Raw genomic sequence first — 16,068 nt, 5'->3', positions numbered from 1 at the left:
TGATATATTTGCAGTTTCTAAACGAAGGAACATTCAGTAATACTGTCAGAACTGTCATCCATCAACTTCTTCCCAGCCTGTTTTATGGCAATGGTATGTCATCAGCAAGATTTGGCAAAGAGAGAAGGCAGATAGACAGTACGTGTATATATTTATCACAGGCCAGACCAGATCCAATAGTTAACTAAACCAACTGCTGGATAGTTTCAGTTATCTGACAATTTCACCCTTAAAGAAATATGAAAGTCTTCAATGCTAGTCACAGTGATAATCACACAGTAGTGGAGTAAGATTCCATTCTTCTCTGCTTGGAAACCATCTTGTCTGAATTCCCAATCTGAAGGGCACTTTCCTCAGTATCACTCTCACTGCTGTCTACAACTGTGTGATCCAAAGCCATCTGACCAGTCCTCCTGTGTAGATGGAAGTTCACCCCACTCTCCTGTATGGAGTTAGTTATAAAATCTTCATCAGAAGAATGAAATGATTCATCGTCTCCTGTGAAATGGTTGACAATGTGAATCCCATCAAAAGTGGGTTGGTCTGAGAAGTCTCTCTGGCCTTTTAGACACTTGATCTGTTAGAAAAAGCAGAAGTTAACAGTTAATCAGAGCTGGAGTGTCCAGCAGTAAAAAACCCCACATTTCCAAGAAATGTCTCATTGAACTCTTACTGGATTAAATTAAATACTAGATCTAGAAGCAGCACATTTGATGATCACTTTGAAACTCAGCTGGAATCAGAACAAAGTGACTTCTCACTTCTGGCTGCCCAAGCAGAGATCTTGAAAGAACATCTTAAATAGTACTTGGAATTTTCCAGAATTCTCCTTCCACCCTCAGAGTATTTCAGTTTTAAGGCTTAATAATCAAGGTACCTAGAATCACTAATGACAGATTCCTCCAGGCTATTTACTGCATCTTTAATATCCCCACAAGGATAGTTTATAGTTACTTTTCTAGAGTGGCCTATTTGTTTTGACAGCACTTTTGGCCTTCACATCGTACTTTTTACAGCTCCATTCTTTCCCTTATCACCTAACTTCTCACTTGAGAAAAGCCCTCCCCCGATCCCAAAGAGCAGGGTCCCAAGTGAATATTGCCAGTTTCAGACAGCCACAGAAAAAAACCAGAGAATATGCTTAGTTCTGTCTACACTGCAAGATCGAGTGTCTTTTCATTATCTAGTTCAGATCCAATGAGATTTCGGATCAAGAAGTATGACAGAAACTTCTCTTTGTACGGCATAAATAGATTGTAGTTTCAATTATAAGAGAACATCAAACAAGACAAAAATGATAGTCAGACCATGGACAGATACGATAACATTTTAATTCAAAATGCACTGTGGAGCGATAAACTATTACAACCATGCATTCAAGCTATTCAAAAGTAAAACCTAAAGCTCTGAAGTCTGGCAAGTTCCCTGTTAATTTAGTGAAAATAACTGCAACTCATGGAAGACATTCCTGAGGTGTGGTTTTTTTTAGAATTTCACTTTTGCTAGCTTTTAGTAGCAACTACCTCAGGGTCAGTTCGACAGTCTAAGAGTATTAAGATAAAAAATCCTAAGGATACAGAAAAACATTAAAAATGCATTACAGAAACTTCCTAATGTCACTGTAGAAGCTTAAAAAGGAAGATGCATCAAGGAAGTGACTTTTCACAGTAACAGAGAGCTGGAAAATAGAAGGAAGAAAAAGCCTGAAGAGCTTCTTTACACAAATCTATTTGACATTTCAGAAATCTGAAGCAGTATTCACTTTGATAAATAAAAAGTGCATGTAGGTCCTTGCTACTGACACCAATAGAAGATTTTATCTGTCCATTTGGGGAAGAAGGAACCTCTGTACTTACCATGGGCTTCTATAAAAGATGAGAATAAAAAAGGGGTTGAAAAAAAGATCGTAAGTCATAATCATGCTAGAAGCCATCAAACAGCATGTAAAAGCTCCAGTTTTTAATGTATATCAAAACATGCCTGTTAGGAATATGGGTATGTGCTGTAAATCTAAACCTTCATTGTAACTACATGTACTAATGTTAGTTTTTTGCATTTTCTTCAGGTACATATAGGCTGCAGTTGTTTCATGAGGAACTTGCTTGTGTAAAGGCAAACAAAACAAAAAGTTCCACACTTGCACAGCATAATTCATGATGTAAGCAAAATCAACTTATGCCAAATTATTAGATACTGGACAGTAACATATATCTGGAATAAATTTTTACTAGCTTATATACTTAGATACGGAAAGCCTGATACAGAGATTCTTGTGTTATTTAGAAATATTATCCCTAAAAACATCCTGCAATATGATCAGATTAGCTGCCACATGAAGTTTCCAAAACAGCTATCAATTTTAGTCACTAAGAAAATAAAACACAGAAAAACAAAACGAAACCCAACAATTTCTCTCCACCCTCACCACAGAAAAAAAGCTCCGCTGTACAAGTGACTACAAATTTCATATTAGAGTAAAAAATTATATGCTTTTAGGTCTGCACAGTTAAGCCATTGGTTGACCTGAAATTATAAAGCTGATACTCAATGTTAGTTGTTTTGAACATTCAGAAAGCCAAGCCAATGACCTCAACTGTTTTCCTGAAGACTTGAACACATGATACCTTCAGATGAATGTATTTAGGTAACATGACAAAATCATGGCTTCACGGTTTTAGGCACCAGCCTTTCCAAACACTAAATGAGAGTGTGTGGAAAATGCTGTTGGTGAAAAAATCATGAATAGACACAGCCTTTGCCAATTCCTAAAGTGAGTCTGGGAAAACAGTGTGGTGTTATCTTTTGTTATTCTAATGAAAGGATGCACAATCTGTGACCTTCCAGAAACACTTCTTCTGACCTGCAGCTTTACGCTTGCCTGCCCTTTTTCTCAAGTACTCCTCACATCCAAGGGGGACTGGACTGCTAGGAAGAAACAGGAACGTACTGTAGAGAATACATGTGACAAGCCTATTGATAGTTCCATAGTATAGTTCCATAACTTCTCCATCTGCTTGAAAAATGGCCGTCTCAGCCAGAAGCACACACTGTAGCATAGAATTTGTTTGCATTAGGGGGATCGACAGGCTGGATAGCAACACTGCTGAAGAGGACGTGGGCGTCCTGACACACAGGAGGCTAAACATGAATCAGCAACGTCTGCGAGCAGTGACAAAGGCTAACAGCATACTAGGCTGTATTGACAAGGGCATAGCCAGTACACTATAGGAACTGATTCTTATCTGGCACCTGTTAGACTGCATCTGTGCTATTCTGCACTTGCTACCTCACTCCTTCCTCAGTACAAGATTTTCATGAGTAGATTCAGTGGAGAGGCAACAAGACAGTTAAGGGGCAGGAGCTTATGCCTAAAGATAACAGAGAACTCGTTCTTTACTGAAATGCATAGTGGGAGAAGAGACATTGATCGTAACAAAAAACACAAGGTTGTGTCTGAATATGAAGGGAAAATAATTACTGCAAGGCTAGTTAAGAATTAGAACAGGTTGTTCAGAGACTGTGGACTCTCCATCCTCAGTGCATTTCAACACCCAACTGACAAAGCCCTAAGCAACCTGCTTTGAATTCAGTGTTGATCCTGTTTTGAGCAGGCAGCTGGACTAGAGGCCTCCCAGGGTCCCTTCCAACCTGAAAGACAGATTACAATTCATTGAGATGTGTGAAAAGCATGGGCAGTGGGATGCATATTACTGTTCTTACGGCAGCCATTTTGAGTTTGAGAAATTGAAATACTTTGTACCTGCCAAAATAACTGCACTTCTTAAAAATGTAAATGCTGTTATTTGAATCCAAATGCCTTTACATTAAACATCAGTACATCAATTTATCACAAAACCTAGTCTTCAACAGAATGTTACTTTTACAATTAGAAATCTGCCACTTTAATCTTGAAAATACTTAAAACTAGTTGTTTTTCAATTGAAGGTCGAATTTGATTTGCATCTTAAATTTTTTTTAAACATGAACCTTGATGAAAGCAACTAATCTTCAACAAATTAAAAGTATCCAACAGAATAGGATGGGAGCAGCTGTGCACTATTTTCAGTTTTGTGTAGTTTCAGAGTTGAAGATACTTCAGGGGCATCTCACTCTAATATTTGTTCAAGAGCATTTCTGAAGGACCTCAATTATCTGCAATTTCTGTTGCAGCAGAAAGGCTTTGTAAGGCTTCTCAAAGCATTTAGAACAACTTGTAGACAGCGTGCGCTCCAATGCAATTAGATACCAGTGGCTAATACCAGCTTAAGGCTCTAAAATAGGTTTCTTAAAATGAAAAGTTTTGTCCTCTCACATAACTTTACAGTCTAGCAAGTGAGGCTCTGCACTTCTAATAGAAAAAGGAGTATCTTTTTTCAAGATAGGAACATAAGAAGTGTCCTGCTGGCTCAGGGCAATGGTCCATCAGCCTAATATTCTGTCTCCAACAGTGACAATAGGACTTTCATGTTGTTTTGTTTTTAAGGGAAAGCATGTGAATATGACCAGTTTTTGTAATCCACTCCCTTCATATTCCCAAGCCCCAACTCACTTGTCCAGAACCTGTTGTAGCAGATACGAGAGTGCATCTCTTCCTAGCTGTTTCAGCATCCATTTATAGACCTGTTGTCCATGACTGATGATTTTTTTTTTCTTTGCTATCTACCTCCACAGCTTCCTGTGGCAGTAAGTTCCAGAAATTCCTTTTTGTGTTTTAAACTAATCTCCTACTTGTTTCAGAAATTGCCCCCGAATTCTAGTAATGCAGGAACAAGTGGTGAAAAGCAGTTCTGCAGTCATGATTCTGAAACTTACATTATAACTCCTCCCTCAGCCTTCTCTCTAAATCAGATGATTCCTAAGCCTTTTTAGCCTCTCATGAACAGGCAGTGCTCCAGACCACTGATCATTTTAGTTGCCCTTTAACTTCCCTACAGACCTTCTTTAAACTCTTAACATCCATCTTGAGGTGTAGAGACCAGCCCTGCACCAAGGTTTTGTAGTGGCAATGTAAGACCCTTTATTTTGTTTTTAATGTACTTCCTATTGATGCCCAACATTGTCTTGTCTGTTTTGGCTGCTGCTGCACACTAAGCCAGTGATGTCAGAGCACTCTCATCGACAACTCGAAAGTATCTTTCCTGATTTGTAACTACCAATTCTGTTTTTGCCATTATGTAGGTATGGCTTAGATTTTGCAATTGATGAATTACTTCATTCACAGTGAAGCTCATCTGTCACCTTTTTAAGAGAGACTTCTTGAGATTCTTGCCATCAGTGTTTTATTTGAACATGCAAAAAGAGCTTAAAGTAAGAAGTAAAGCATTATGCCAAGATCTTGTCATTTGTGTAGCCAAGCATATAAAGATAATTGGAAATCTGACTAAGGACTTGGGGGGGGGGGAGCCGGCACGTGGACCCAACTCAAACACCCCACCCCCCCCAAACCCTAGTTCTATCCTTATCATTCCACCTGAAGGAAAAGGAACAGCCCTTTTTCTTGCAGCCATGTTGAGCAGAGTATGGACTTACACCCCAGGGTCTGTCACTTCTGTTCTCTTTTGTACAAAGAACCAATATTGGTTAAAGCCTTTCTGTTGTGGGTCTGGCCCTCCTTCATGTGAAGGGAACTAGACCTCTATCACCCTGTGGTGGTGTTTCTTACTGCTTCAGTTTTGCAAGAATCTCAAGTTTGATCACATCTGTAAAAAAAACAGGTCTGGTAAAGCCACATGTTTTGCTTTTAATTTTCAAACCCAGGTCATATTGTCTAGATGACTGCAGCTTTAACCCAGTTTTCACTACAGCATATTCACATGGTCTTTAGGACATTTCAAAGGGTTAATAACATTATGTGACCAAAATGTCATCATTATCCCTTCAAAAGCCAGCTGAATCAAGAACAGAATTTTAATAATAATGTTTGCATTTATATACCTTCTTGTGCTTAAAGAATTCAGCATTTTAAAGACAAACTTTATGTCCTACTGGTCAACATATGAAAAGACTTTAATTGTACATACTCTTAACAGGTAACGGTGTTGAAGAGCTGAAAAAAGGCTAACAATCAGATCCTTGAACCTCAGAATAAACTTTCTTACCTGATGCCGACTGCCTCATCAAGCCAGACATGAAGGAGAGACAGTAAAGAGAAATTTAGACCTTTTAGTACAATTCAAAAGTTCTTCATGTTAAATCATAGAATAGTTTGAAGGGTGCTAGTCAGTTGCAAGGAACTTATATTTCTAAGCCCCTTTGTTTTTTAAATAGAGAACACAAGTCATTTTCAAGTGGGACTTCATGAAAGAGAGTTCTACTTAAGCTCTGGGAGACATTTTTATGTTGTAACCTGTGAGGTTTTTTTAAAGCTAGGAATTTAGTAGTGGAAAGAGTCAAACTAAAATGTTACTTTCTGCTCCCTTTAAAAGGCTTCAGTGACTGATTCTTGAAATTTACTCAATTCTGAAGTAGTAAAGAAGAGTTTTAACAAAGCTTGCCAATAAATATTCAATCTTCTCACAGTAGGATAAGCAAGCAATACACAAGTGAGATCAAAATATGATAAAAACATGATCACTGCCTTGGGTGAGTGAAATTGGTTTTAGCAGAAGGCAGTATGTTAAATTTTTATTTAAAGAATAAAGATACTGACTTCTCAGTGCTTTTACTTCTAGCAAGAGGAATCTAAAATCAGAGTTCCCTCTTTACTTGTCTCCACTTTAGTAACAGTAGGAAGTCTTAGTAAGATTTCCTGCTTAAAAACCAAACATGGTTCAAAAGAAAACTAGAATGTTGCTGAAAGTATGATGTAACCATGTTTAGCTGAAGAGAAACAAGTCATAAGCATTTTCAAATACCTGTCCTATAATTGAGAAAAACATTATCAACTTGGTAACATGAAAAGAGAGATTTAGAAGTAAAAATCTAATTACATGCCAATTAAAAATATCAGTTATGATCTGTTAAATTACAATCACATTTAACATGAATAAAAGCAATTTAATTGGAGTTCTTAAAACTTCCTGAGACTAACGGTGCACAGCATCTAATGGGATCCCTTATCATACTTAACAGTTAACTGCTACTTACTGCTGACCCTCTCCCATTGTGACAAGATCACTCCAGTTTAAGGCATACACTAGTACACTACCACTTCTTAAAAAAGCTCCCAGTAACTTCTTTTGGAAAAATGCTTATTTCGAAAATGAAGTAGTCACAGCATCTCAGACTGAATTAATGGAAAACACGTTGTCATTTGGGAGGCAAATACCAGTCCAGACAAATATTATGTCAAGTACTACAACGCAGAAGTATTTCTGCACATGCACACAAAAAGAATGAACAACATTAAGGTTGCAGGCATTTTCATGCTACCTTTTCACTTTCATGAACACAAGCAACTCCTTAAATATCTTAAGCTCTCTGAAGCCCATTTTTAAATACACGGTTGTACTTCCACTGTGAGCAACATTCATACTGAAACCATCGCAACAAGAACACTGCACGAACGGAGACATCATGAGCTAAACGAATAGTTGCAGAAACTAATATTAGCGATCCATCATCTAAAACAATTCTTAGCAAGTTTAATGGCTGTACAGCTACAATGCAAATGGGGTTTCTAAAGTTCCCCAACAGAATCAGCTTCCTTATATGAAACGGGCTGCTAAGCATGCATTCTGACAGAACTGTATCAGAGCATTTTAATGAAAGCCATTGCTTATTGATCTTTGAAAAGTCTGAGATGTAAAAAAAACCTTAAGTATGGTTTAATATATCCTGCAATAAAGAAAGTTTAATGCAAAACCAAACCAACTTTAAAAGACATTCTTCATTTTCCTCAAGCATGAGGCAGTTTTTACCCAAACATGTGGATCATATGCAAAAGACAGGATAGTCTTTTGAGAGCTTCCTGACAACTTGTATAGCTCTCAAGATTACGTGTAAAATAAGATTATGTATAAAATAAGTCAACACACATATTGCATGTAATACAACAGCATTCTTTGTTTAGAAACAGTGATACATTCTCTAACAAATCTAAAAATAAATTTGACAAAGATATGTTAAATTAGAGATGTGTTATCATTGTAACTGTATTAGGACAAAGCTCAAAGTTGTGGCTTTTATTTCAGTGTCAGCGAATTTCCTGTTTCATTTCAGTTAACATAAAGGTTTTTTTTCCCCTAAAGCCATAGCTATAAACGCAGCCATAATTAGGATTATTAACTTGTAAATAACAGCCATGAGCAGTGCCAGACAAGGGTCATTCTTGGAAATTACTGATGATTCAAAAAGCCCAAACCAACCAGACCAAGCAGATGCTGAATCCAGGAACTCCCATTTACCATTGCTCCCGTTACCCATTCACTGTTGTCCCTCCTGAGGAAAAGGCCCTAATACCATGGACTCACTGTTTGAAGGATAACAGCTGAGAGGGACTGTATGGGCTTCTCTTCCCTGAAATCCATATGAAAAGCTGCAGAGATGGCCACCTCTTACAAAGGCCGTTTTGGATTCTCCAATGCCATATCTACCTCTAGAGATTTAAAAACTGAATTATAATACATTTTGTATTCTATCAAAAGATATGCAAGGGATATGTTAAAAAAAAAAAAGAGAAAAGAAAAAAGGGGCAAGAAAAAAAATTAAAAAAGAAAAATCACAATGAACCATCTTTTCCTTTCACTGTGAGGCAGACATGGAAGAGATCTGCAACAATCAGAGATATCCTTAGTAGAGAAATTCAGGAAATAGATTACATCTTCATTTATTGCTTTCACACAGTTGTCTTTTTTTTTTTTCTTCTTTTTAATTTAAAATATTAAGATTAAAACTCTTCCAGAACAACTTTGAGTCGTCTTAATTTCCTAAAGATGTTCTGCTTCAGCTTAAGATCTGACTAATTTTGAAATGGATACAATAGACAATTATATTCTCAAATAGGAAGTGTTACTATGCTGTTCTCTTTACTGCTCCTTTCCCCGAGATTTAATTTTGTGTCAAAATTCAAAAAATCCCAGAAAATTAGCTAGATTTTGTTGAAATCAAGTTGTTCAACACATTGTATTGGGTTGTTGAAGAGTCATAGACATAAAGAGGAAAGTGAATACATTTAAAAATGCATTAAAAAACTCTGGAAAACTATTTCAGGGAAGTTTTACTACAACATTAACATGGACAAAAATACTTTTTCCCCCTTGTAGTTCACCTAAACTACAAATATTAAAGTTAGCCTGAAGTGTTCGGAGTGGGGGTTTGACATAAATTTGGGGGTTAGCAGATTGGAATCACCGTTACCTAAGCTTTATGATTTGTCTTTGCTTTTGCCTTCCCCTCACCCCCAAAAATGATGTTTACAAGGCAGTAGTCAAGATTCTAATCAGAGTCTCATTTAACAAATTAGACTAGTTAAGCAAAATCAAGCAAACTGAAATTGCTGTTTAAAAAAATCCAGTGCATTAGGTACTGTGACTTAAAGCAGGAAATGTCTTGATCATGCTTACAAATAACATGCAGTGAGAGCATTTCAAAATCTGTTTGCAAAATTGCTTCCTTTGCTTAGTAGTTAATAAATCACTATGAAACATTTCATTTATCATGGAGACTTATTTATTTAAGACATAGTTTTGTCTTTGATATCCTTTAAATGTGGGAATTCATTTCCTCATCTAAAAATTTTCACCCAGCAGAAGTTTCAGTCAGATAAACAAAATGCTTTTTTTTTTAGGGAGTTTAGCAATAACCTTTGAAATGAAGTTGTTAGCCAGTCCCTACAGGATCCCTGTAGGAAGAGCCAAGCTGCACTCCAGCATACTCAGGACTGTCTGGGATCCGCCTTAGCACATTTGGCCATTTATTTGGGACTGAGTTTAGCATGACTAAAACGGGAAACCTGCACAATCAACAACGAACCCTGATAAGAGTTAATGATTCTAGAGTAGTGCAAGTTTAGTGGTTTCTATAAAATAGCATTGCTAAAGAATATAAACTATAAAATAGTTTGCTAAAGAAAATTAACTCTGCTTTGTATGGATGAGTTCAGAGCTGTATTTGCTTCCTGCTAGCATTACCCTCATCTGCCCCCCAAACCATTTTATAATGCTCATACCAAGATAAAAATCAGTTGACAAAAATTCTTAGAGGACTTGGTAGAGTATCTGGCTCCTTATTTGGAAGTGTAATAAAATGAAGCTTGGAGAAAAGTTCATTTGATTTGTTAGGGTTTTTAGGACAAGCAGAAAGCAGCAGATAGAGAAAATTAATTTTATATTACTTTAGTGTGGCAGAAGGGTTCAAAGAAGGCTGATTTGCAGCATAACTTAATGGTAGGAAGACTGCATCTTGTCCATATCCAGTTGTCTCCACGGTCTCATATGTGTCTGAACTTCTTGATCCGCACTATCTCAAAACAGTACAACTGTTTCTGGAGTTTATAAATTGAATTAAATCTAATACAGTTGCAGTATGATCTATCCACTTGTTACAGCAATTGCAGCAAAACACCTTGAAACTGGCAACAACAGAAGCTGATCAGAAGTCAGAGCAAGTACTAAACTCCAGGCTTGATAAGCCTATTGTGGGCCCAAACCAGAACAGCAGTGAATGACAATATTATATACCCGAACAGATCTAGGCTGCTTTTTTTGGTTGTACCAATATGGCTCCTATTCTTAAAAGATAAAAACCAAAGAGTTTCCAGACTGAGATTTTTTTTTTTTTTTGTCATCTATAGTGTGATGAAAAGCAACAGTCATGAGGTACTACAACATTACATGAATCTGCCCCACTCATTGTTAACTCTTTGGAATCCAAGCTCATGTATGTGGTTAACTACTAAATTCTCCTGTTTAAGGAAAGAATTGCCTTTGTTTTTGAAACTCGTACTTTTAAAAGGATGACCCAGAATAACACACTGGTATACAACCTGAAATACTTATCTCAAATGAACTTTGCTGACCATATCACTAGACAGAGTTCAAACCACTGCAGCGTGTCATAAGTGAAAAGCAAAAGAGCAGCAAGAAATTTCCAAGACTGAGTCATTTCAGGCTTCTGGGTTTTTTAATAGCACTTAAATATTTGGCCTATGTTTTAAATTGCCAGCTTCTGTAAGTCATATTCAGTCTCACAGTAATACAAAATGCTTTACAAAATCCCTATAGATGTCAGGAAGTTTAAATAAGATCTGTGAAATAGTTTTAATGCATTAAAAGAAAGCTCATCTCCAGTTGTCCTGCTATTTATTTTATGTTGCTCTAAATGTACTCTTACATTTCCTGACTTAAATTTTTATAAAAAGTGTTTTTTCAACATTATCAGTTAAAGAGCACTTGAGCCAAAAGGAAATATGATGTTAAATGTATGTTGTATATCAGTTTTACCATAGACGAGTCTGCTGTGTTGTAAACGTGACAAAGATTAAAACTAGCAACAAGTGTTCAGACCAGAAGGTTTCCAGTGAATCAGAACAGGAAACCAATAAAGCGATCAATGGGAGGTCATGACTTTTTGATCACTGCACTATATGGTTGAAGAATCTGGTTTTGATCTAGTGCTATGTAATCAAATTAAACTTTGAAGTTCTGTATCAAATATGCAATTGAAATAGCAACAGTGCTAAGGAAGTACCCAACTTTTAAACTATTTTCAAAAGAAATCAGTCTTCAGTAACTGTAAGTCAGATTTTATCTATTGAGGGAATTTTTCTAAGATCTGACAAGCTTGTTGTAGTGAAATTGTATGCAATTCCAAAAAAAGTTCTAAGCTGACTTCGCCCTGGGAAGTTTCTATAAATAGCTAGTTGGTAGGTAGAAGGAAAGTTCCCAGAAACTCTTCCTACAAGAAGTTCTAATGAAAGTGTTTATTCAGAGTGAGGACATGGCAACAAAAATATTTTAAAACAGCAGCATGATCACACTAAATGTACTGCAATTATTATATCCAAGGAACTACCTAAATCTCAATGCTCCTTCTCCCTAGAGCATGCATCTATAAATACAAAAGTTACTGAAACCTCAAGCATTAACTAGAATGTACTGGCTGATACAGAGACTGAAAATGTACCCATTATGGGCAACAGTTACAGGAAATTATCATTTCGCACTTTTACTCTGTCCTTTTAAAGCAGGAGTTAAACTCAGCATTTTTAAATGGACTAAGTAATAATTTATTTTTGCCTCTGATTGCAGAAATAGCTTCCATCTGCGCTGGCTGCCATTCTGAGGGTGATAAAAGAATTTTAGGAGGGGTTTCGACCACTTTTCCACTCTTTGCCCCACTTATATTCAGATAAATTTACAGAGACATATTACAAGATAATATATAGCACTCCTCTCCTGAGCTTGTTTCTCACATAGATGGCAGCTGTGTATGGTTGCCAACACAAAATTTTTTGGAAGGAATAACTACTTAGATAAATTCAAACCAGTAGAACTTCAATCCCTCCACTTTTCAATCCCCAAAACTTAATTTATAGGCAGAAACATAGGACAGACCCTTACATAGCTCTGATTAGTACAGCAGACAGGTCACACAGCTTCAACACTCATGGCCATGATAATGAAATAACTTTATAGTCAGTCTACTTGCTTTGGCAATCCCAAACTCTAAACAGGGACTTAGTATAGTTAAGTATAGCTAGCTACATTCATCTCTAATGCTGCAATCAAGAACTAGTATATTGCTCAGCAAGACAGATCTGGAGCTTTGATGCAGTAGGATACCATCAGAAAAAAAAAGGGAAATTTTTATAAAGAGAACAATCACCAATCTTCATTTATTTTATTCTTTCATTATCACTGAATCTAATCTGTTAGTCATGGCAGTGAAACAGTTAAGATTCATACCTAAAACTGTTGCCCTCATCCAAGTGAGTAAAGTCATACCAACTCAGGTTTGAGGGCAGACTGCATCACTGTCCTGGTTACACTGTTCACATTTAGAGTTTTCCTTCACTCTCATAAGAGATGGAAGATATTTTGTTGATAGTGTTGTTACTGAGGGGCGGGGGGAGAGGAATCGACCTTACCCGATGCAAAGATGAAGGTGGAGTTTATGGCCAAAGATTTGTGGAATGGAGTACCACCATTATGGAATCAATCCTACCTTTTGGGGGAAGTGTAACATGCCTGTGTTAATTACACTATGAACACCCATTCAAAATTAATTGAATTAAACAACTGATGTTCATAACAGGGATTCCATTGTGCAATAACGCTTGTGCCTATTGCTTAGTTAAGCCAGACAGTTTCTAAAGCTAGTTGTTTTATTAAGGGTAGGGTAACTAAACTGGAGAAAGTTATTGGAGAATTAAGACTCCCTATCTGTTTAGTCTCACACTTCTGTAACAGTCTTGGTATTATCAAGCCAGTATAACATCTCTGACTCCCTAGACAAGCCAAATTAAAGGAATAAAGCAATTCATTTTTCTAAAGCATACAGTATATATTTAACTCTCCTGTGTAGACAAAGCTGCTACATTAGATTGGGTGTTTGCAACCACATGACCTCACAAACGCTATCTTATCACATCACAGGTTCCTCAAACTGACCACAACCACTTAAATCAGACTCTGCCAGCACAGAGACTCTGTAACTTTGACACATACTAGTAACACAACTGCATTTTTAGCTGTCCAGCAGCCTTGCAAGAACTTTACTTGTGGGGAGGGAAAAATCTGATGGTCTCTTGTCTAACTGTGCTTGCAAGATACGGTAAAAGAAAAGCGCATGATTTATTGTGCTATAAACTTCCACCACAAGTTGAAATGCTTACTTTGTAAATCTGAGGGCTAACACATTTCCTTTCAGGGACAACACTTCTTATCAAGTAAGAAAACATTTATAGAGTCACATATTTTAAAAGCATTTGTCTAGTAAAACAAACTATTAGAAGGTGTTAATGTGATTCTAGTCAGTATTGAGAAACAAGTGCTTTGCAAGAGTTAATACAGTACTTTTAACAAACATTACAGTTTTAGTGAGAACAATGTAAAAATTGACTGAAATAAATCCCACAAAGATTAACTGGTTTTAAGAAAGCAAGTAAAATGACAATTACCAAGAGGCAAATATACATCTGCCTGTACTACATGGAAAGCAAGTAGTACACTCCTTCCAAAAGAAAGGGGGGAAAAATAAGTTGGCAAGAGACTGAGTGGAAGAGCATTATATCTAATTATAAATTTTACAGGAGGAGTACTAGGCCTTTTTGGACTTACTGTTCTCTCCTTAGTGCTGATGAAAGAAATGTTACCTATTTCTGTTTCCAAGATATCTAAATGCTGATAAATCTGATCTTCTCTCATTCTCATTTGCCCATATGATCTGATCCACTGCCACCCATCACCCGATAAATATGTCTTCAGAGGAGAACTTTAAAAAAATTCTAGTAGGTTGAACTTTAACTAGAATTCACTTTCCCCAGTTAATCCTCCTATCTTCATCATGCAAAGTTACGTACAACTCACTCATAGCTTTAAAAGTTACTTAAAGTGTGTGCCCACACTGCAGTCATGACTGCAACACAGCATAGGTACATCCAAACCAAGTAGCTGGACACCAGCAGTCCAAGTACAGCAGGATGAAGCTCAGAGTTATTTACCCTACTTCCGAATGTAATCTAATGGTGCTTCAGATAAGAGAACATTTGATTTGGTAAGCATTGAATTTGATTCAAAGGAAGCCTAATAACAAAATTAACAGAGGAAAGGAATAATGTTTCCTGCTGGTATCCCACCATCAAGCCCAGATGCTATTAATGTGAGAGAAACAGAGCTAGGAATGCTGCTAGAAGCAGCCAACACATCTTGTGCTACTCCAGTGGGCCACAAGCAGCAGCATCAATTTGTGCTCATCTATGGCCTATGCCGGAGTCGTCATTTAGCTGCTTGTAAATGTATTCCCTCATCTCCTCAGGGGACAACCTGGACTAACTGTGCTGGGGACCAGAACCACTCACTGTACCATGCTGATTTAAGATTATTAGCTAATAATAAAAAAAATAAGGAGGAAATAATTTGGCAGCTTTTAAACACAGCTTACCTACCATACAAGTTTATGGTATTTAAGACCAAAGGAACTGTTAAAGTGGTTTAAACTTTCCTCCTGGGTACTATAGTGCATTGAATTGTATTTAGGTGTTGTATTATGTGGCCGATATAGGGGGGGTTTTTTTAATCCTTCACACTGATGGCTACGGTTTACTTTCCTTTCTCCGTTTTAGTTTCAGCAGTGAAAGCCTAGAAAGCTAACCCAAGTTGCAAAATGTATCCTTAATTCAGCCATATTATCATTTACTCCTTTGGTCATAACTTATGCATTATTTATCCTCAAAGTAATTACTTAAAGTGTCTTGAATTTTATTTACACAAGCAAAATCTTTTAAAAGCATAGTATTTAATCTCCAACTTTTATATCTCTTTTCATTAAGCCCATCTTAAAATGTTAGCTCACCAGGAGCAAGATCAGACCATGAGATAACACCTACATCAAAATCTTACTGACTGCATTAGGTTCTTAAAACATAGTTATCAGATCCATTCCTAGATAAACTATATGTATGTGGGAATGGAAGAGTAGTAAACTAGTGGTCTCTATTTGAATAGCCATCAAGTTTTCAGACACTGAAAATGGGAAATACTTTTAAAAAATCTCCCCTTCTCTGCATTGTCAATATGCAAGAATTTAATCACCAGAATTTCACTTAAAGTTACTATTATAGCCTTTTAAAAGCCTCAAAAAATTATTTTGGCTGAATAATAATGCTCCAGTAATCTATCATCTTGTTCTTTTCCATCAGCCATGCTGAAATACTGTTAACATAGGCAGTTTGCAGAGGGTTTTCTAACTGTTCGAACAGTGTGCCACACTAGTATGAGGATTTTGTTTTTCATTCAAATACCAAAAACATATGCATAAGATTTGCACATTAGCAAACAATCTCATCCTTGCTTCCTCTCAAAATATTTCAAGTAATAATTTATTAAGAGTATATCTCATTACAGAGGAACAGCTAGGAGAAAACTAGCTCCGTATTCTGTCTCTGACATCGGTCAATAGCAGATGCCT

General features: G+C 36.8%; 1 protein-coding gene across 1 annotated transcript in view; it reads right to left on the bottom strand.

Annotated features, from left to right (window-relative positions):
* Positions 1–271: 271 nt before the first annotated feature.
* Positions 272–16,068, bottom strand: part of EVI5 (ecotropic viral integration site 5) — a 70,329-nt gene continuing 54,532 nt past the window's right edge. Inside the window, exon 19 of the mRNA XM_009584565.1 lies at positions 272–577. Coding sequence (XP_009582860.1) covers positions 272–577 — 306 coding nt within the window. The remainder of the gene's footprint in view (positions 578–16,068) is intronic.

Source organism: Fulmarus glacialis, unplaced genomic scaffold (assembly GCF_000690835.1).
Source record: "Fulmarus glacialis isolate BGI_N327 unplaced genomic scaffold, ASM69083v1 scaffold11249, whole genome shotgun sequence".
Classification (NCBI taxonomy): Eukaryota; Metazoa; Chordata; class Aves; order Procellariiformes; family Procellariidae; genus Fulmarus; species Fulmarus glacialis.
This window is presented reverse-complemented; position numbering and strand designations above follow the sequence as displayed.